Source organism: Vicugna pacos, chromosome 33, assembly GCF_048564905.1.
Source record: "Vicugna pacos chromosome 33, VicPac4, whole genome shotgun sequence".
Lineage (NCBI taxonomy): Eukaryota > Metazoa > Chordata > Mammalia > Artiodactyla > Camelidae > Vicugna > Vicugna pacos.
In genome coordinates, this window is record NC_133019.1 from 4,314,753 (window position 1) to 4,334,974 (window position 20,222).

At 45.9% G+C, this 20,222-nt stretch overlaps 1 protein-coding gene across 2 annotated transcripts in view; it reads left to right on the forward strand.

Moving 5' to 3' along the window:
* The first annotated feature begins 4,933 nt into the window (after positions 1-4,933).
* Positions 4,934-20,222, forward strand: part of ETS1 (ETS proto-oncogene 1, transcription factor) — a 118,973-nt gene continuing 103,684 nt past the window's right edge. Inside the window, exons 1-2 of one of the 2 annotated variants that reach the window (XM_006211659.4) lie at positions 4,934-5,022; positions 17,786-17,868. In XM_006211659.4, coding sequence (XP_006211721.2) covers positions 17,800-17,868 — 69 coding nt within the window. In that variant the 5' untranslated portion in view covers positions 4,934-5,022; positions 17,786-17,799. The remainder of the gene's footprint in view (positions 5,023-17,785; positions 17,869-20,222) is intronic. The other variant, XM_072953742.1, reaches the window with a different exon arrangement.

Consider the following 20,222-nt stretch of genomic DNA (forward strand, 5'->3'; position numbering starts at 1 on the left):
GCTGGAACTTCTCGGGCACCGTGTAGGTTCCGGCGTGGCTGCTGTAAGGCACGGGGTCGCTCTGACGGGGTGGACATCGAGATGACACCCAGTAAATGTCATCTTTCCGCCAACTGCCTGATAGCAAGTCACAGCAAAATACCTGTAACATAATCCCGTGGAAAAGCTAAAGAAAAAATGTCTAGGGGACTGCGTATCACACAGGAAACAGCAGTTAACTTTTCAGTGTGAGTTTGGGCGAAAGGGGGCAGGGACGGTGATTTTCAGTTTTTAATTCCCCCTCTTCTGTATTGCTTGAGTAAGCGACAACCACGTATTAATTGCATAATTAAAAACTGAGATTTAAAAATAACTTTGTAGGAGTTAGACTGGCAGGGAGAAAGAGTAAAGGTATTCTGAGGGAGGAGGGAACAGGGGCAGAGTGACAAAAATACAGAGAAAGGACTTAACTCCAAAAAGGAGGTGGTGAGAGACGGGTCTGCAGTGGGCTGTGATCTGTCCTGGCTCGGTTGGAACTGTGTGAATTTTGGAATCTAAAGGATGCTCAGAGGGCCCAAGAGAACCAGGATGGACAACACTTTCCACAAGTTTTATCTAAGCTACTCAAGTGTCCATCTGGGGCTCTACACTCCCCCTGACCCTCGCCCCAAATGGAAAATGCCTCGTAGCAGGGAGGAAGCCACAGGGAGGGAAGTTGCTGTGAGCACTGCTGGAGGAGCTCACCACGGGGGCCTGGGAGGACCCTGCCGAGGACTCTGGCTTCTGCATGGGCTCTCTGGCCCCCGGAGGCCCCGCACCTGGGGGCCAGATGTGCACCCTCACGGGTGTGCCACTGCTGATCCGTCTGTGGCGCGAGACCAAGGCTTGGCTTTTGATCATGGAAAGGAGATAGATTCATTACACACTACAGGATAAGAGGGTCCAGAGCTGGAGCATGAAGAGACAAATGTTCTCTGCTCTTGGCTTCCTTTTCATCTTCCAGTAGACGGCCCCTCCCCACTGGGCGGAGGCTGCGCTGGGAAAGGTGTCTGGCTTCACCCCTACTCAGTTTTGCTCATGTGTCTAGATGCCGCTTCCCTGCACCTATGGAATCTTTGCAAGCATCTGACGTTTTTCCAGGGGAGACGGAAGGAAAGAAGAGAAAACGCATGAAATGCAAGAAGTGACCATTTCGCTTTGTTTCTCACCAAGTTTGATGCCATCGTTCAGGGCAAACCTACCTCTTTTTGTGCGCCGACCGTGGTATGAAAAATCTTTATAGGTTGCTATGAGGGCATCCTGACGTTTGGGGGTTGGAGTGGGAGGGAGGGAAGGTTTATGGGGAAGGGTTGAACATCCCGGCAACGCTGAGACTCTGAGAATTCACCTTCTGCATTTTTTTCTCTTAGGAGAGACCAACTTGCAATGTAACTGGTTATACGAGGATTTCTTCCCAGTAAAAACAGCCGATAGCTTGGTGGTCATTCCTCCCAAGTCATTCAGACCCTGTTCCCACTGTGTCTCAGTGATATTGAAACCACCATCCTTTAGGCTGGGCTGTGAAGAAACTCTTCAGGGAAGCAAATAACTCTTTTAACATAGATCTTCCCCAAGGGAGCCAAAATATATTCCTTGGGTCACCGGGCTTTAGTGGTTTTTTTTAACTGAAGGATCTTAAGCGATACAATCATCTCAAGTGAGGACCTTCTCCACAGAATTTAATATTGCAGACAGAGGAAAAGAACAGCCCGCACTGCCTTTTCAGGTTACTGCTTAGATAGTCATCTAATTATACGGTCATCTCAACAACCCCGTGAGGCTGGGCTGGTGTCGTGAGCCCCTCTCTGATCGATGACATGGCTCAGGGCCCTGTGCCGTGAAGGCAGAGCCTGCCCCCTCCTGTGAGCTCGTGCCCCTTCCTCTTGAAGGATCATTTCACTTGGCCCCGCACCATCCATGTGGATGACAAAGTACTTTCTCCATGGATGGCCACTTAACCCTAATGCTGTATAGTTTTTCTTCAGGACAGTATATGCTCTTTGGTAAAATACTTGTAACTTAAAATTTACTATTTTAACCATTTTAAGTGTACAGTTCAGTGGCATTAAGGAACTGTCACCACCATCCTGTTCCAAAACTTTTTGATCATCCTGAACTGAAACTCTGTCCTGGTTAAACTCGAACTCTCCGATCCCTCTTCCCCTGCAGACCCTGGTAACCTCTATTCTACTTTCTGTGTTTATGAATTTGATTCTTTTCCACGCTGGAATCATCCAATATTTGTCCTTTTGTGTCTGCTTATTTCATTTCACATGTTATCCTCAAGGTTCATCCATGTTGTGGCAGGCATCAGAACCTGATTCCTTTTCAAGGTTGAGTAATATTCCATTGTTTGTAGAGACCACATTCTGTTTATCCATTCATCTGTCAATGGCCATTTGGATTGTCTTTACATTTTGGCTGTTGTGAATAATCCTGCTATAAATATCGGTGTACACATATCCGTTTGAGTCCCTGCTTTCAACTCCTTTGGGTATGTACCTGGAAGTGGAATTCTGAATCCATGGTAATTCTGTGTTTAATTGCATAAGGAGCTGTCATACTGGTTTCCATAATTGCTGCACTATTTTCCATTCTCATCAGCAGTCAACAAGGGTTCCCATTTCTCCACATCATCGCCAACCTTGTTATTTAATTATTTATTTTTCGATATCCACCATCCTCATAGGTGTGAAATGGTATCTCATTGTGGTTTTTGATTTGCGTTTCCCTGATAGATAGTCACACTGACTACTTCTTCATGTGCTTATTGGCCATGTGTATGTCTTTGGAGAAATATCTGGTCAAGTTCTTCGCCCATTTTTTAATGGAGTTGTTTTTGTTGTTGAGTTGTAAGAGTTCTGTATATACTCTGAATATTAATCCATCATAAGGGATTTGGAAATTTTTTTTATCATTCTGTGGAGTGCATTTCACTTTTTAAATAGTTTTCTCTGATGTATAAAAGTTTTAAATTTTGATAAAGTCCAACTTAGCTTTTTTTTTGCCTTTTGGTGTGATTCCAATAAATCATTGCCAAAGCCAACGTCACGATGTTTCCATGTTTTCTCTTCAGAGCTGTATAGTTTTAGCTCTTATATTTAGGTCATTGATCCATTTTGGGCTCTTTTCTGTAGACAAGGTAAGGTAAGGGTCCCACTTCATTCTTTTGCATGTGGATTCTCATCTAGTGCTATATTGTTTAAAGACATGGTTGAAAACAAAACTTGCTGTTTCCTTGGGCATTCTCTAGCAATGCACAGTGGGGGTGTGGCTCATCTGGCATTGTTCCCATTTCTAGCTCACGCTCTTGACCCCCACAATAGGCAGTGGCAGAGGATGGGGCGAAGGTTCTAAAGGGTCGCTGTCTACGTGAACTCCATGTAGACTGCGCCAGACTCCAGAGCGCTTCAGTCACCACCCTGGACACCCTGTACATGTCAGACAAGACTCCAAGAATCCAGGTCTTCTCTACTATTTTTTTTTCCTTTTAACTCTCTTGCAAACGTTAATGAATACAGTTGTAATTAGTTTTGATTGGTTTAATTGGCCATGGACTTTCTAAATGGGGCCATGTGCTGGAAGTGACCAGGCTCCCCAGGACAGGCTGAAGCTCCCGGCGTGGATCCCCTTCTGGCAGGCATCACAGTCCACTGAGACGGCTGACTTACGGACCCGTCTCCCCACTGCAGTGTGAGCTTGCTGTTTCCCCCAGTGCCTATCACAGCGCCTGGGACAGACATTTACCAAACAAAGCTGAACCAAAAGCAGTACCTCGTCCTTTCCTCTAAGTCACGTTCATCTGCAAAGGCAAAGATGGGCAGGAAGATCTTGTTTGAATGACAACACCGTCTTAACTGCATTGCTAGCTTTACACAATGAAGCATAAAGATGCTGCTGCTCTGAAGGACACTGATTAGATCTTCATGGTTTTCCAAAGTTGAGCACTGGTGTCTTCATTAGAAAGGGAAAGGAGTCAACCATGGCAAATTTTAACTCCTATCCATTTTTCAAAGTAGACGGAAACTTGCAGGATAAAAGCCTTAAATTATGCAGCCAAATATGGACTTAAAAAGATTCTGTAATGAAATAACCCTGTTCATAGAAACGATGTTGCCGTAACATCCTTACCATGGTCCTGAACATGTGACTGTAAGGAGCTGTATAGTTTCACCGAAAACAGGATTTCCACACTGTTCACATTTTCTCTAAGTGGGGATCATGTAAGTTTTCCTGCACGAGGGACAGGGCATCAGGGTCACTGCACCTGCCCTATCTGAGAGATCACCTAAAACCAGACTCACATGGGAGGGTAACTGAGCTCAATTTTCAGAATTCTAAACTCTTGATCTGGAAAGCTCTCTTCCATATCATTCTTTCCTTTTCCTTAGGAAATAATGACATGTCCCATCAGATTACTAGCCTGAGCAGGTGACCCACTGGTAGACAGTCTGCTCTCTGACAGCCTTTCCTGATCTGACTCTGTAACCCTCTCCTGACCCCTTGTGTAGGTTAAGTGGGGCTCCGTTGGGAAAGTCAAGAAGTGTGGATCATGAATATTCACATATTCAGCAGAGAGTTAGCATCAGCAAAGGCTGAGACCCACGTTATCCCACCGAGGGAGCTCTCCTTTGCTCGCCTCCCTCCCCACCACTTCCCCTGCCTGAGTTACAGTTAGTAGGATGGTAATTGGAAGGCTGTAAATTAAGGTGGAATCTGGTGTTAGCTCAACCTTATTTGCTCATCCATCTCCACTGTAGACCCTGTCCTAGTCGCTGCCTCCGTGGAGTCAGGGGCCAGTGGAACACTGCCTTTTTTCCCCCAGCTTTCCTGGACTTGACCACACCCCCTAATTTAAGACGGCAGCTCTATTAGAAACATTATGGTCTTTGCATCCTCTTTAGCCCCGAGCAGAGGATTCCCGCAGGTAGTTGGAAGGAGACCACAGACATTGAGGGGCGCTCACTCAGGACCTACTCTTCACCCAGTCTCTCCGGAAAAGTAGTAAGTGGGGTGTGAGTTTGCCTAAACCTTTGCAGTCCATTTTCCTTTCCTTTCCTTTTTGTTTTTAATTCAGTGGAATTAACTGGTAAATTGATGGGGTCTTTTTAGGATACAAGCAACCTTCTCTTTCTCTTTCCACGTTTTTCTGTATTTTCCATTCAATTGTTTAATAATAGTTTTCAAAAACACTTCCTAACCTTGTTGGAATAGTCTGAGATCAAGACCGTTTCACTCTCTCCCCTGCTTTATAAGAGCGAAATCAGGCACGTTTTAGACCCTCACAGATTACTTGTCAGAAACGGAATTTTCTTCCCATACTGGAGCACTTCCAAAGGAATAAAGCTGCAGTTCAACACAGAAATTTCTTTCCTTTTTTTTTTCTCTTTCACTCTTAGCGAGCCATTGTTTAACCTTTTCAAAATTTCTTTTAAGCTTAGCAGCTTTATGAATTGTTTTTACTGAGAGGAAATTGCTACAGGTTTGAGTCTTGTAAGTCAAACTAGACTTTTTGGGTTTTTTTTCCCCCCTGTCTTGTGACTCACAGTTCCCCCGGGTCCTCCAGCCCTGGGACTTGTGCTTGAGGCAGAGGGAGTCTGAAGGTCCAGGTGGGCATAGCTTCCCTCCAGCGCAGGGCTGGCTCCCTGGGCAGCGCGGTGGACAAGCAAGGGGTGTGGACGGCCGCTCCCCTCCACTCAGGGATTTTATATCTACCAATCTCACTTTGCTTGTGGCTTCTCATCTACTGTTGAAATGTCTCTGTTACCCTCTTTTAAAGTTGCATTTTATGGAGGTGAACTGTTCCAAAAATGTTTGATTACTGAGATCGAGGCATTCGATTGTCAGCCTTCTTTATTACCTTTTGGGTAAGTTTTTTTTTTTAAGTCACAAGGCTATTTTCCCTCCGACTTCATACCATTACTGTGCAACTGAAAGGAGAGAGATTTGTTAAACAACAGGACATCGAGGTTCTCAAATGGTAACTGTGGCAGCTCCATTTGATTTGTAAAATGCCTGGCACCTTCCTCAGTTGTGGTTGTGGATGGTACCGCCTTCTTTTCCTCTTAAAGAGAAGCCCCTTTGCCTCTGCAGGCGTGGGCTGTGCAGGGAGGGTCACTGGGCGGCCGCTATCAATGCAGTTTCCTCCTTACCTGTTGTTTCTGAATGGAGGGGAGGGAGAGCTAATGAGTTCATGTCTGCAAAGTGCTTTGAAGATGAAAAGACCTTTTCATGTGTTCAGCATTGTAGTTATTAATATTAATATTTGAAGAAGCATGCTGCTTCTAATTGTAAATCAACAACTTCCATCCTTGCCAACTCAGTAGTGAAAAAACAAACAGTGGCGGCGGCCACGCAGCCTCTTCCGTCCTGGTTCCGCCGCTGAGGATGTGGGAAGCCGAGTCTGATTACAGAGAGGGCACCTTCCCCTTAGCGGCTCCTCACACCGAGGTGCTAGTTAGCCAGGTACCGGGAGGTCTGAGAGGAGAGCCTGGGGGAGGGTGGGGAACAGGGTGGAACCCCTCCACATCTAGTCGTCTGTGACCTTCGAGAACCCATTGAGAGCATGGATCTGGGCCAACTGCCTGATGATAGTGGAGTTCAAAGGCGAGTAAGGTCACAGCTGGCACCAACATGGGCTTCGGAGTGGACGTGTGCTTGGGGCTACCAGGGACGGCTTTGTAACTGAGAACAAGTTATCCAACACGACTGTGCCTTCTAGTCTCCATCCCTAAAACGTGCATGATGATTTGTGCCACCCACTTCCCCAAGTGAGAGAACGGAAGTAAAGCGCATAGAGCTTTGGAGACTAAGGATGGTGCCTGTGAGCTTGCGGGACAGTCTGGAGTCATGTTGTAACAAATGGGTGCAGGTGCCTCGGGAGGACGAGTCCGAAGGCAGACAAATGCAGGGGAGACCAAGAGTCGGCACCGCCGTCTCCCTAGATTCCTCGACGTGCTGCCTGGTTTCTCACTGAGAATTCAAGCTCTGCTGAGCCTCAGGGTTTCATTGGTTGGTGTACAGATCCATCTTCCACAGCAACTCCTTCCCTAATGACCACTCAGAACTTCCTTTTCTGTGTCAAATAGCAGAAGGGAGCTGCGGGGTCCTTTCTCTCGCCCTCCCTCCCTCCTCCTCTTCTTCTTTCCCCTCCTTCTGTCTCTCCCCTTCTCTATGGAAATCAAATGTATTTAGTAGTTCCCCAAAATAAATGTGGTGGGCAGCAGTTTAGCGGCATTTGAGGCGAATCCTGTGAGCTCCTTCCATCCTGGGCCAAGTTAGATATGAAGGCAACTTATTTCCTCCCCTTTCATCCTGTTGGTTCCTGCTCTACTGACAATGTAGCTTTAGGGAACTCAGCCTTCTATCTAGATGAGTCTCTGGATATAACACCTGGTCCCCTCCACGTCACCCAAGGACGGATAATAACCCCTCACGTTTATCGAGCCCCTGGCTGTTCTGGGACCCTTGGCAGGTGCCTTGCAAGGGCCACTTCTTTAACCTGCAATGAAGCCCTTGCGGTGGGAGCTCTTGTTAACCCCATGGAACAGATGAGGACTCGAGGGTTGGTGCTATGACTGACCTGGTTGGCTGTGGGACCTGAGGATAATGCATGGAATGTGAGTCCAGGGCTTGTGGCTGGAGTAGCATCTCATAGGAACCTTAGCAACGTGGAGGCACTTCCACAAATTGAGGCTACATTTTTCATCATAGACTGATGGTTTGCTTATCCGGGAGAACACTGTGGCTTAGGTCTATTTTCCAGAGGGGAATTTGCAGATTAGTTACTTATTGTTAGGAAGATCCTGACTCTGAAGAAAGACGGCAAGGTCTAGTTGACAAGATCAGTAAGTCTCTCTCTCAGTCCCTCTGGTGACAAATGTTGGTTGAACTTTTCCTCTGTGACCAGCCTTGTGTTGGGTGACAGATCCAGAAGGAGAAATATACAAGTTTCATTTAAAAAAAAAATCAATGTCATTTATTTTAGGAAGCATGATTTTACCTGAAAAGAGATTAAAATAAAAGGTAATTTAATTGTGACGTGATGTGACACAGTGTATGACCGGCTTGGGAGTTCAGATGGGGGGAAAGTGGCTTCTAGAGCAGTGAGGGAAGGATGGTTGCGATCAGTTTTGTTTCTCAGAGGAGAGGGCAGACTTGGTGCTCCTGCTGACCAAGTGCTGGCTGCATCCAGAACTTGGAGGGGACATTTGGGACAGTACTTACTAGAAGAAAGTCAAGCAGTAAATTTAGCGACGATGTTAAGAAATTATTCTCAATGGGGAAACACCATGTATCAGTTCTCAAGAGCTGTGCAAAAGTAGAACTCCCCCCCCAGGATTTTAATCTTTTCAGCATTTTATAAATGTACTAGCTTTTCATTTTGAAATAATTCTAGGTGCTTAAAAAATGGCAAAACATCATATGAAGAGTTCCCAAAAGATTGAAATAGTTTTAAATTGTGAAAAATAGAATGCAAATTACTCTCCTTAAGCATCTTTTGGTGCCTCCGGTGATCCTCAGGCCAGAAGGATTCCTGTCGGTGGGGAAGAGCAGCGATGCCAGTTTCTTGACATTAGAGGCGAAATACCTCAAACCCCGGCTTCGTAGGAAAGGCAAGAAGCCGGTCAGATGCAGCCATCAGCCGGCACTTGGCTTGAGAGGGAGGGCTTCATCCCTGGCCTGACTGGTACTGCAGCTAAGAGAAAAATCAAATTTCTGCTCGTCAGAAGACATCTTCTTGCCTGTTCCTTGGTGGGCTCTGCCTTCTCAACATTGCAGAGTTTAACCAAGTGAGCCCAGACACTGCCTTGCGACTGGAATGGGGTCCAGCACCATCAGCAACACTGAGATTCTGGTAGAAATGCAGGCGGAGCCCCAGCCCTGCTGGGTCAGGCTCTGCTGTAACGTGGCTTCCAGGTAATCCCTGTGCAAACCAATCTGGGAAGCACGGTTCTAAAGCAAAAGCAAAAGCAAGACAGATTTTTTTTTTTTTAAACAGACAGCCCAAAACTCTCACAATATTTTCTGTAGCTGCTTACTACTTCCTTATATTTATATCTGGTTGCCAAAGTGTTATTCCACACAAGGTTCACATTTATATCAGAAAGATAACTGGTTTAACTCAGGAAGCTGCGATATTTTTGCATCTCTGCCGTGCAGTCTCTCATTCAGTTGCTTTGCCACTGTAAGAAAACTGCTTACTTCTTGGTTTGATGCATAACAATGGTACAAGCAGACCACCATTCAACAGAAAGTGTGGCTCTTTTTGCCTGTGAAATTCTTGGCTAAGGCTACACAACCTACCTACAATTATGGAAGGGAATCCTTTTTTGACTATTTAAATGCAAGTCTTTTAGCAAAAGAGAGAAGGTTATAGGCCATCTGGGTTCTGGCTCTAATAGCTGAATAAATAAAGTCTGCCTCCTAGGGCAATAAAAATAGTAATTAATAAAACTCACTATTACTGTTTATTAGTAAATGCTTACTAATGCCGACACTGTGATAAAACAGCATGAATAATAGCCACTATTTATTGATCATTGTGTCGTGTGTGAAAGCAATCTGCTAGGCACTTTTATTTTATATACCCTTCCTCAATCATCCTGAAAGTGTCGGCATTGCTGTCTCCATTTTATGGCTGAGGAAACGGTGAGGTTAGGAAATCTGCCCATGACCCACCCACACGTTCAGTGAGGAGCTTCCGGGCACCCATCGTCTGTCAGTCCGAGCTGCTTATCACCCGGCTAAACACTTACCCTCTCTGGGCTCAGTTCATTCAAATTAAAAAATGGGCAGATTGGATGAGATTTTTTTTCCAACTCCAACATTCATGGAATTTACAAACTCCCTCTCTCTATAAGAATGCCAGGAAGCTGTTTGGCATTACGCTGAGAAATTTGAACCCTAGAACATGGGCAATGCAATGAATGAAACTCCACCGAGAGGAATCACAATCAGACATAGTCCAAGAAATTGCTCGCTGGATTTGGGAGGCTTAAGGCAGCCGGCGTCCTTTAGATCAGTTTTAAAGGGGCATTATGAAAACTCCCCTGTCCCCATTCACGGTTCTCTCAAGATCTGTCTCTGTATTTATGGCATCTCTCAATTTTGCTGAGAGCTTCTTAAAAGCCAGAACCGTATCTAAATTCTAGATTAGATCTGACATGACTCCACACGCTGTGAGTTGAAAAGGAATTATTTAAACTTGTAGGCTCCTTTGGGATTTCTTTGGCAGCCACCACTGGGTTAGGGTTGACAGTTCCAGCTTGCAGCTAGCTCTTCTTTGGGTCTGACTTGGTCTCATGTACCATGACCTCTGCTACGGTTGTCCTTGTGAAGCCAGGATGCTTAACATCATTCCTCTAGCTCACTCTTTTGTTTGTTTGTTTGTTTGTTTCTAGTTTCTTGGTGAAAAACCACCCCAGTTTTTGATTCAGGCGCCTACTATGTTCACAGCCTTGCAGTACATCTGAAGGACACCTGTGGTTATTTGCTGAATTTCATGATTAAACAGAGGGTCTGAGGAACAGCATTTAGAGACAAGGCTGTGATCACTTTTTACTGTAAAACAGCTTATTGCTTGGATGTTGCCTTTAGTCGCCCAGGGGATGTTCCCATACTTGAGAAAGCAGAGCGTTAGCTTCTAGACATTTTCAGAGACCAGGATCGGCATTGTGCTTGTGAAATATAAACTGGACGTATGAGCACAGGCAGGTTTAAAGGGTAAAAAGAGGCAACACCATTTGGCCCACCGCTGACAGTGCGTGACTCCAGCAGTGTGATGACGAGGGGTTCGGTTCTATGAGGTGGAGGCATGAAACAGGCTACGAGGCACGCCTTAGCCCTTGACTGCTCTGATTCAGGAGGCCAAAATCATCTTGTATTCTCTCTCTCTTCCGGGAGACGTTAGCGAGCGACTCCTTGAGGAAAGGCGAAACAATATACTCTGGTGGCGTTACAATACCAAGAGTCCATTTTTAGTGTTCCAAGAAAAACTAGCTGAGCGTTACCAATTCATACAGAACCTGAAAGTGTTACCCGTCACTAGGAGATGAAGCTGTTTAGAGAAATAGGAGATGGATATGAGTCATTCTCAAGCTTCTGTTCAAGTCAGAGTTGGGGGACTAGTTAGCAGTGAAGTTGAGGAGAAATCAGACTAACGTGTCCAGTCAGCTGCGAGCTGACTCTTTGTGAACTTAGTGAAAGAGTCGGTGGATTTAGTGTAAGATGCAGAAGCCGATAGCACAGGAACCAGAACACGGTTTTGGGTCAGGGCTGACTCTTTAGAATAAGAAGGAATGTTTGCTCCTGCAATGTGGGAATCTTCAGTCAAGAAAATGAGGTTCTTACAGAATTAGGAGCGAGAGAAACCATCTTCAATTATTCTCATTGATTTCTTTTCTGCTTATGGTAACCACAAAGTTTCCACAGGGGACTGAGGATTGTTTAGCTAACAAAATGGGCTTTAGCTGGCGTTGTTGGAGAACTGGACTCAGTGGCTTTTGCTACTTTGCAGGATCAGGGGGGAGAGCCACTCAAATGACTTGGAAAATGCAAATGGACCACTCATGAGAAGCGGGGAGAAAATAACAGGAGACAATAGATTCATCCGTCGGATACGGCCATTAGTTCAGAGGAAAATATCTGGCTTGCAGTTAAGATGAGAGAAGTCTCACCTGAGTGTTGCATGTGGACACATGGCATCACAAGGGAGGGTTCTTTTTTTTTTTTTTTGTCGCAGAGAGATCTTCACTCTCTTGGCTGGATATACTCAGGCACTGAGACATAACTCCTGCACAGACTAACTCTGTCCACGTGCAGGTCTTTGCTTTCTTTAGTCAACAAGAGTGCTGCACACCTACCACGTACCAGCTGAAACAGACGCAGATGCAGGAAGTACCGTGGGCTTTCGTAGGTACCCTGTGAGAGGGAATCCCATGGAAGGTCAAGGATGTCTGTCTCACTGTTGAGAAGCTTTCGGGAAAGCTCCCTGAGAAAGGCAACATTCAGTCTGAGTCTTTAAAAACCGACTGACACGGCGTTCAGAAGGAAGAAATTCAAACTCTTTCCCTTGCACGGGAAAGATGTTGCCTCGGTGACGTGGGGGACGGTATTGTCTTTGGTTTGGCAAAGGTGCTGTCATTTGGGGCAAGTGTCCTTTAAATGGCCTATTGGAAGCCAAATTCTTTTTCTCCTGTGGTCCAGGCCAAAAGGGTATCCTTTGAATATAAATTTATGGGAATCCTAAATTGTTGCTAGTAATGTTAATTGCAAATCTATTTAAATTATGCATAGCTTTCAAAGAGAAAAAAATAGGCAAACACTGCATCATCTGTATTTTCTGTGACAGCTTTATTGCACTTTTGGATTCCCCATGTGCAGTCTTCATACCCAGGATGTGTTATGGCCATAATTCCTCCTCTATGAGGCTAACATGAAGACTGGAGGGCAAGGTCAAATTTAAATCACAATGGCTTTGTTGGTGGCACTATAATTTTGGCTTCTCTGTTATGGAATGCAGTTTGTCAAATATGTATTCACACACAGAATATACACAGTACTCATTCTTTGTCCCCCAAATACCACTTTTAGACTTGAAAATATTTTTAGGAACTTTTTGATAATGACAAGGAATTGGGGACAAATTAATTTTACCGTAACAAGAGGCTCATAATGAAAAAGTATGACGAATACGTACAGTAGAGCTCTCCGTAGCTGTTATAGTCTGGGATGCAGAGCTGCATTGATTTGACATAGAAAAATCTCCATAACTTTATGCCAAATGTCAATGAAAAAAGCAGATTGCAAAACAGCATGCAGAGAAAAACATGAAGGTAAAATTTTGATCACATGTATACGTTACATCTGTATTTCTACAGACACGTTAAAAAGTACTCAGCAGAGTGTTGAGCAAATTATTAGAGCAGGTGTCTCTAGACAGTAGAATGTCGGGTGGTTTTGCCATTCATTTTAGACTTCTCTGGGTTTTTATGGGAATTCTTTCAATAAATATGTATTTTTTTGCAAGAACAATTATTTTCAAAAGAAAAATTTCTTGAAATGTAGTTTATGAACTACTTACCCAAAGGCATAGTCTTCCTTTGACGAGCACATAACCCCGAAGAAAAACCCTTTGGTGACGTCACAGTTGTCACGTAGAACTGCAGCCAAGGGGCGCAGTGCCGATGGGAACTGGATTCAGTGCTCGCCGAGTGTCGTCTCTCTGAGGTTCCCTGCTCTTCTGCGGCCTTGGCCTGAAACACCTCTCCGAGGCCCCAGCCTCCCCTCCCGCTGTGTGCCACCCAGCCTGCCCCTGAGGAAGGGTGGGCCCGAGGGACAGCCTGCAGATCCCGGCCGGGTACTGGGTTTTTGGACGGTGGGAATCTCCAAGTCTCCGTGCTTTATGAAGCACAGAGCTCGTCCCAGAGCCCCACAGAAAACCAGTTCAAAGCGTGTTATTGGACGCGAGACACCCACGTCAGCCAGATTGCCACCTTTTGGTCCTCCGTACAGGTTGCCCATTTTTATCCCCAAAGTCCAGGATGGAGAGGACTGCCAGGAGAAGTGGCTGGCGAGCTGGAGTCGGGTCTCAGCTTGGCCTGAGTCTTTCTCTGCATCTGTTCAAAAAAGGGACTGAAGAGAGTTTTAATTTTTAAAGTTTTAATTTTATTTTTTATTCAACATTCATTTTACTTAAAAGATTTATTTAAAACCTTTTATTTAAAAAACTAAAATTTTAAAGCTGTATATTAGCGCTTGCATAAGCTTTCTAACTTACACGCCCGCGTTCAACAGTGATTCAGGTGCCAGCCACCCAGCAACACTGCGCTTGGAGCTAGGGATTCAGAGTGAAGGAACAGACTAACCCTTGCCCTTGAGGGAATTAAATTCCAGAGTGTGTGTGGCGGTGGGGTCGGGGACACAAGGAAACAGCAGCTAAGTGTCTGAGCTGGGAGGGGGACACTGCTGTTTACACAGGGTGGTGGAAACTTTCTTGATGAGGGACATTAAAGGGCTGGTGAATAAAGGGGAAGGGTTCTCACGGAGAAATGGGTCATGAGCGAACCTATTATTTCAAGTGGTTCTTCAGCCAGATGTGCAATCTATTTGGATTCTATGCGTTACAGCCAATCTCTCACACTTTCAGTCTTGTAAGACCAATTTACTTGTTCATTCATTCATTCACTAATGAAAAAAAAAAAGAGTTCTATGACACCCCGTAGTTTGTCTTACAGTCTGGAGATATGAAGATGAAGAAGACACAGTGCTGACCTGCAGGTAGCTCAGAGTTCAGCAGGAGAGGAAGAGAGAAGCAGATATTTACACAACAGTGTGTGATGCACAGTGATGGAAGCCCACGGGGGGAGCCAGGGAGGAGACAGCCAGCCCAGGCTGGCGTGAAGGGCAGTTCAGGAAGGATTCCTGGCGGCTAAAACTTCTGAGATGTGCCTCAAAGCTTGAGGAGGAGGGGTAAGTCAGTTCTGAGGAGCAGGAGGGTGGCCGGGCATTTCCATCAGGGGTGATCCCAGGACGGGAGTAGGGATGTGAGAAATAGCACCAGATGCTTGAGAAAACAACAGAGCTCCCTGCTAGAGGAGTGGAGAGGACTGTGGCCATGGGGAGGGCCATGGAGGCCAGGGCAGACCACGGCCCGCAGCCCAGCGGCCTCCTGAGCACAAAGTCACTTCAGACACAATTCCGCCGATGCCCCGGCGTTGCTGGTCCTATGCAAGGGGAGGAACTCTGCTCTTAGCTGACTCTCTTACTGAGTGTTCAAGTCATTTCTGCATTCAGACAAGCCTGTGGATGCTTCTAGGCGGGGGAGTAAATCTTAAATCACACAGTTGTTTTGTGTTTAGGCAATAAACATTTATAATGCCAGGACAGAATAGCTGCTCCCCCCGATTGTCCAAATAGCTGTCATGTGGGAGGGAATTCTCCTTGGCCAACAAGTCAAAAAAATTTTTTACCCTTTTGCTTTTTCTGAAAGGGTTTACGTCTACAGCAGCTGTTCTGTGTCACGATCTACAAGTGGAAACAGGGCGGGTTCTTTTTTTCTTTCTCCAAAAAGTAATGAAGCAGTCATCCATTTCTGCCCCAGAGTTATTTCCTGAGATGAGCGCCCTGGAGAGCTCTGGCGACTCCCTCTTCCCAGCTTCCTCCCTGGGCAAAGGGCTTTTCCCCAAGGGAAGCGTCAGTCACAGCTCACAAAGCTTCTTGAATCCAGCCCAGCTCAGGATGCGCCTGTAGGGCCGCAGATTTCCTCGCTCACTCTGTCCAGAGAGAAAACACATTTTCCCCGAACCCGTTCCCCAGCTGCGGGGACGGCTGCTGTGGGGAGGGGCGCTGCCCTTGGTGCCTCTGAGCTGAGCTCCAGGACCAGGCTGCCCATTCCAAAAGTGCTTTCTTTCACAGATATACAAGTCAAACAGGAATTCAGAAGGGTCCAGGTCTCCTGCTGCTGGTGGGAGGCTCGGGACGTCCATGGGGACAGGTGGTCTCACCTCGTCCTGGGCGACCTTCCGCAGTGTTCTACTCCCCAGACCTCGGCAGAACTGACTGCTGATTGCCCCCCATGCTGTTGGCAAACTCATCACGTGATGTTATAGTTACACGGGAGCCTGTCTTCTCCCACTGCCTGAAGATGCAGACTGTCTCTCTCCGCTTTGTCCTGAGTCTGACAGGAAGTGAAGTCCATGTGGCCCGGGGTGTTGGTTAACCTGTGTGTCTCCAGCCCCCAGAATGGTGCCTGCACCAGAGCAGGCTCCCAGTAATTACGGCCTGAATGAATAACAAGGTCCTGGCAAAGGAGGCCATCAGTGTGCTTGTTGAATAAATGATTGAGGTCTGTGATGACTCAGGGCTCCTGAGGGCTTTTTGGAGGAAATTAGGGGGCTGGCTGACTCTCGCAAAGCTGCGCTTCCCACACCTGGACAATTCCCAAAGGGCTGGGTGGCCCTGCGGGGCCCTGGAGGGGGTGAGCAACTTTTCCCTGAGGAATCTGCTCCTGGTCGGGCCATTCTCACTGTGACACAATCAATGCCGTCAGTGTTTAGGTCTCACCTCTGAAGCAGGGGTGTGTGGGTCGATGATGATTCACGAGGACTTTAAAACTTTAAAAATCAGAAAGGCTTCTGTAGGAGGGAGCCTGGCGCCCACGGCCGTGATCTGCACAGCATCTGGGCCGTGTCCAGGCTGACCTGCTGTAGGCACCCTTTTCTTGCTCAGTGCCCGGTGCCCAGTGCACAGTCTGATGCATTTTTCAGAAACAAACACTGAATAGGTGACCACGGCTAGGGTCACCCTTGGACTAGGGTCCTCTGGCCTCTTCCCGCTCTTCAGCTCTGCCCCCGGGGAGGTCTTCCTGGGGTCCTTTTCCAACGATGGGGAGCAATTTCCTGAAAAACTAGAGAAGAAAATCTTCATTAACAGAGCCTAGTTACTTTACGCTTTTAAAATTCATGTTATTTTGGCTGCATTTTACTTTGGGAAGAAAAGACGTCATAAAAAGGTAACTTAGTTAAAAACCATAAGCTCGTTTCTGGGCGAGGTTAGTCTTCAAGAGATCTTTAACTTGCTTCTCTCACCTGTGTGATCTTAATTGCTCTGTGACGGTAGCCCTCAGTCAGGATCATTTTATATTGTGGAATTTGTTTAACTATGTCGTTTAAATACCTTTCATATGAAAGAAGCCATGCTCATTGGCGGTCAGGCTGTGCCAAGAAGGTGAATGAAGTTACAGATTGAACATAAGACAAATAATATTCTTCATAGTTCTTGAATTGGGGTGGGGGGTCTTAATTGTTGGCAAAAATATAGGGGAAGGACAGACAGATACAGACTGGAAAGTGGTTGAATTGAAATGAAAATGTCACTCCCTAACAGTAGACGTTTGGCCTCTGAGTGAGAGATACACGTAGGAATTCAACCCTCTGCATCCTTCAAGGAAGACTTTTTTCAGTGTGTAACTGCACAATATTGAATTTATGAAAATGTGTGAACTCTTGTACCTTAGAGAGCATTTGGATCAACAGGCATGTCTGATATAGAAATGATTTTCCTGATGACCGGCAGCTCGCTGGAAAATCCCTTCAGCCAGAATATTCCTTAAGTATTGTGGTCACTCAGACTTTGAATGGAAATACTAGCTCTCAACAAGTCATTTAAGAGCTCATCTCCTTTTATCAAGATAAAAAAAAGTTCGCCCCCCCCCACCTCCCCGCCGCCCTGCCTCTCCAGGGCTTCTGTCTGTGTCTCTGTGTCTCTGTGTCTCAGGGTCCTGGGGGACATGCCTCCTTGGGAGAGGCTTTCCGCCCTCTTCTCTCCAGTCCTTTCTCTGCTCGTTGCTTCGTCAGTTAACGCCTGCCACACTGCGCAGTGAGGGCCTGCTCCCTGCCCGGCCCGGCTGGGACACAGGGGGGGTGATATATGGATGGATGGGAAAGTCACTAAAAGACACACGAGACCCGTTCCTGCCCAGAAGCCCCATAAAGGGTCCTTTTGTGGACTCTGACTGCTGGTTGTCACGGCACGCGCCACCATCCACACTACTTCGAACTCAAGGGACTGGCTCGGCCTGGGGGCTGCCTTCCTCTCTGTGTGCCGGAGGCTGGCCACTTGGTTTTTCTAAGTTTTAATGTCCTTCTCTTTAACGCAAAGAGGTGAGCTCCATGTCCCTAAGGAGGCCCGATCTGAGCCCGCCTTTGCTTCCCAGTCCACGCACGGGGCGCGCCCAGCGGCTCAGTGAACGTTGTCTCCCGCGCAGGTGCTGAGGGCGCGATGAGCTACTTTCTGGATTCTGCTGTGAGCGGCCCTGCCCCTTGCTCAGCGGGGAGACCTGCGGTGCTGGTAAGTGGGACGCCCCCTTCCCCACCCTCCTCCTCACCCCTCCTCCGCCCTGTACCTGCTTTCTGATCTCTCCTAGGCAGAGGAAGCCAGGGACCCAACCCCACCGCCGGAGTCAGCTTTGAATCTTTTGGAGGGGCTACGCTGTGAGATTATCTGTCTTTTTATCACTATATAAAGTAAAAAAAAAAAAAAATCCAGGACTGATGGATTTGCTGAGAAAGATTTTTTAGTACCTTTGTGCTGTAGAGACTATGACTCAAACATGAGTAACGGTTAAAGCCAGGTGATTTTTCACAGTTCAGTTCATTTGGTGAAGATTTTTCACATGCTGAGGTACCTCGGGTCTATTCTCAGCATAATTTAACTTTCTCATACACAAAAGCTAAAAAACACAAGATTTCTCATCACAGAATCTGAAACTGGAAATAAAATGTGACAAGTTGTTTGGAAAAGTTCCTGAATCTTAGAATAAGAGAGGCAAAATGAACTTGAAAATAGGGCTAGATAAATTTTCTTGCTCCTAGAGGAGAAGGCTCTCAGCCAAGCTCTGTGCTGATCAGTAGAAATATTTAGCCGAATATCTTATAAATTTACTGTGTGAAACATCCCATAATGCTATCACTGATCAATTCTTTTAATATTAGCCGATGAATCAGTGACTACTGATTCTATATTCTGTATGTTTTTCTATAAAAACAGCCATCATACACGTTGGGCTCTTTTTACTCACCCTGGAAATGGTCAGATAAGATTATTGTTAACCCCTCCAAGTACATTTATGTGTCCAAATAGACACCAGTCGACCAGAGCTCTTTTCTGACGCAGGGTTTGTCCAGTCTGTGGTTCTGCGGAATTCTTAACACGGGTACACTTCAGTCTGCCGTGACCTCACACTGTAATTGTGTATCAAAAGATCTGATGTGTTTGAAAATTATTTTCTGTCATATTGAAAAAATAATTATTTAAAAAGCCACCTTACATTCCAGGGCTGATGAACACACTGCTCTTCACTGGCTGTCCTGTGACACATATTTCTTCTTTTTCAAGTGGCTTCTGTTTTCATATAAACACTATTCACTGCATTTAAAAAAATTAGAAAACATTTAGATTACAATTTACATCAAAATATGTTTATCTCTCACACACACACACAAGCCCAGATAAAGAGTCACTCTGTTCTCCTTTGCAGGAACTGCCAAGAGACTTCACTTTAAGGTCCACTGGGCCAGAAACGTTGCCAGGGAAAGGGTCCTTCTGCTTCTCGCATAGGGGTTAGCCTCTAAGGTCAGCGTAAATTATAGCACATTTTTCTTAAAGGTCACATTGTAACGATTTCTTAAAATAAATAAGGATATTGTGATTTCAGGGCAAAACGTGTCATTGACTTGGCAAAGTAGATTTCAAAGCCAGCCCATGTTAATTCTCTGTGCCAGTATTGTAATCAAATTAAACAAAATTAATAGCTTGTCTAAAAAAGCAATGCCGTAAAAATTTATATTTTATTTTATTTTAGGCACCGAAATACATTTTATTACAAGTATACAAGTTGCAGGTATAATATTAAGTTGTTCTAGATGAGGCATCTGGAAATTGTGTGAGATTAAGGAAACTAAAGAACAGCTCTAAGTATGTGTTTTCAACTCAAAGACCCCACCCTCAACTGAATGCATGGGATATTTTTTAATGCATTTTGAATGGTTTCCCCTGGTTTCAAAACAAAGAACCAGTTCACCCCACCCACAGCGGCCAGAGCTGAAAAATATTGTCAACATTTTGGGTCTTTATCACTGTGATGTTTCAGAGCTGCTTGGATAAAAGCAGAAGGTGCACAGGAGCACTGCTAAGTTACTGTTCCAGCACTTTCGTTCATAACGTCTCTCTGGGCCTCAGTTTCTCTGTCCCTGGAACTGGTTAGATAAACTTTCAGAACCACAGAGCAAGCAGAAACGTCTTTTGACTGCTTCTTCTTCTTTAATTCAAGTAAATAGAAACATAAGATTGATGAGGACAAACTCAAGTTCAATGAAACAGCCCCTAGAGACAACCTCCAGCTTGAAGCTGGGCTGTAATAAACGGTCAAAGAATTTGTAAATTGTCTACAGACGATAACCTTGGGGTATCGGTGCGCGAGAAACTAGCAAACCTCACACTCTCCATCCCGATCTAAGATTCCACGGAGGAGCGAGCGCAGCTTCCTTAACTAACCCAGGCACCTGGATCTTCTCGGCTCCCTGGGAGCCTCCCAGCCTAGGGCTCAGCCAGTGGTGCTTCACGCAGCAGTCCAAGTCCTCCTGCCTGGTGCCCTGGTCTCAGAGTTACGTAGCCTGGGCCACCAGCTAAGTGGCACTACCCCA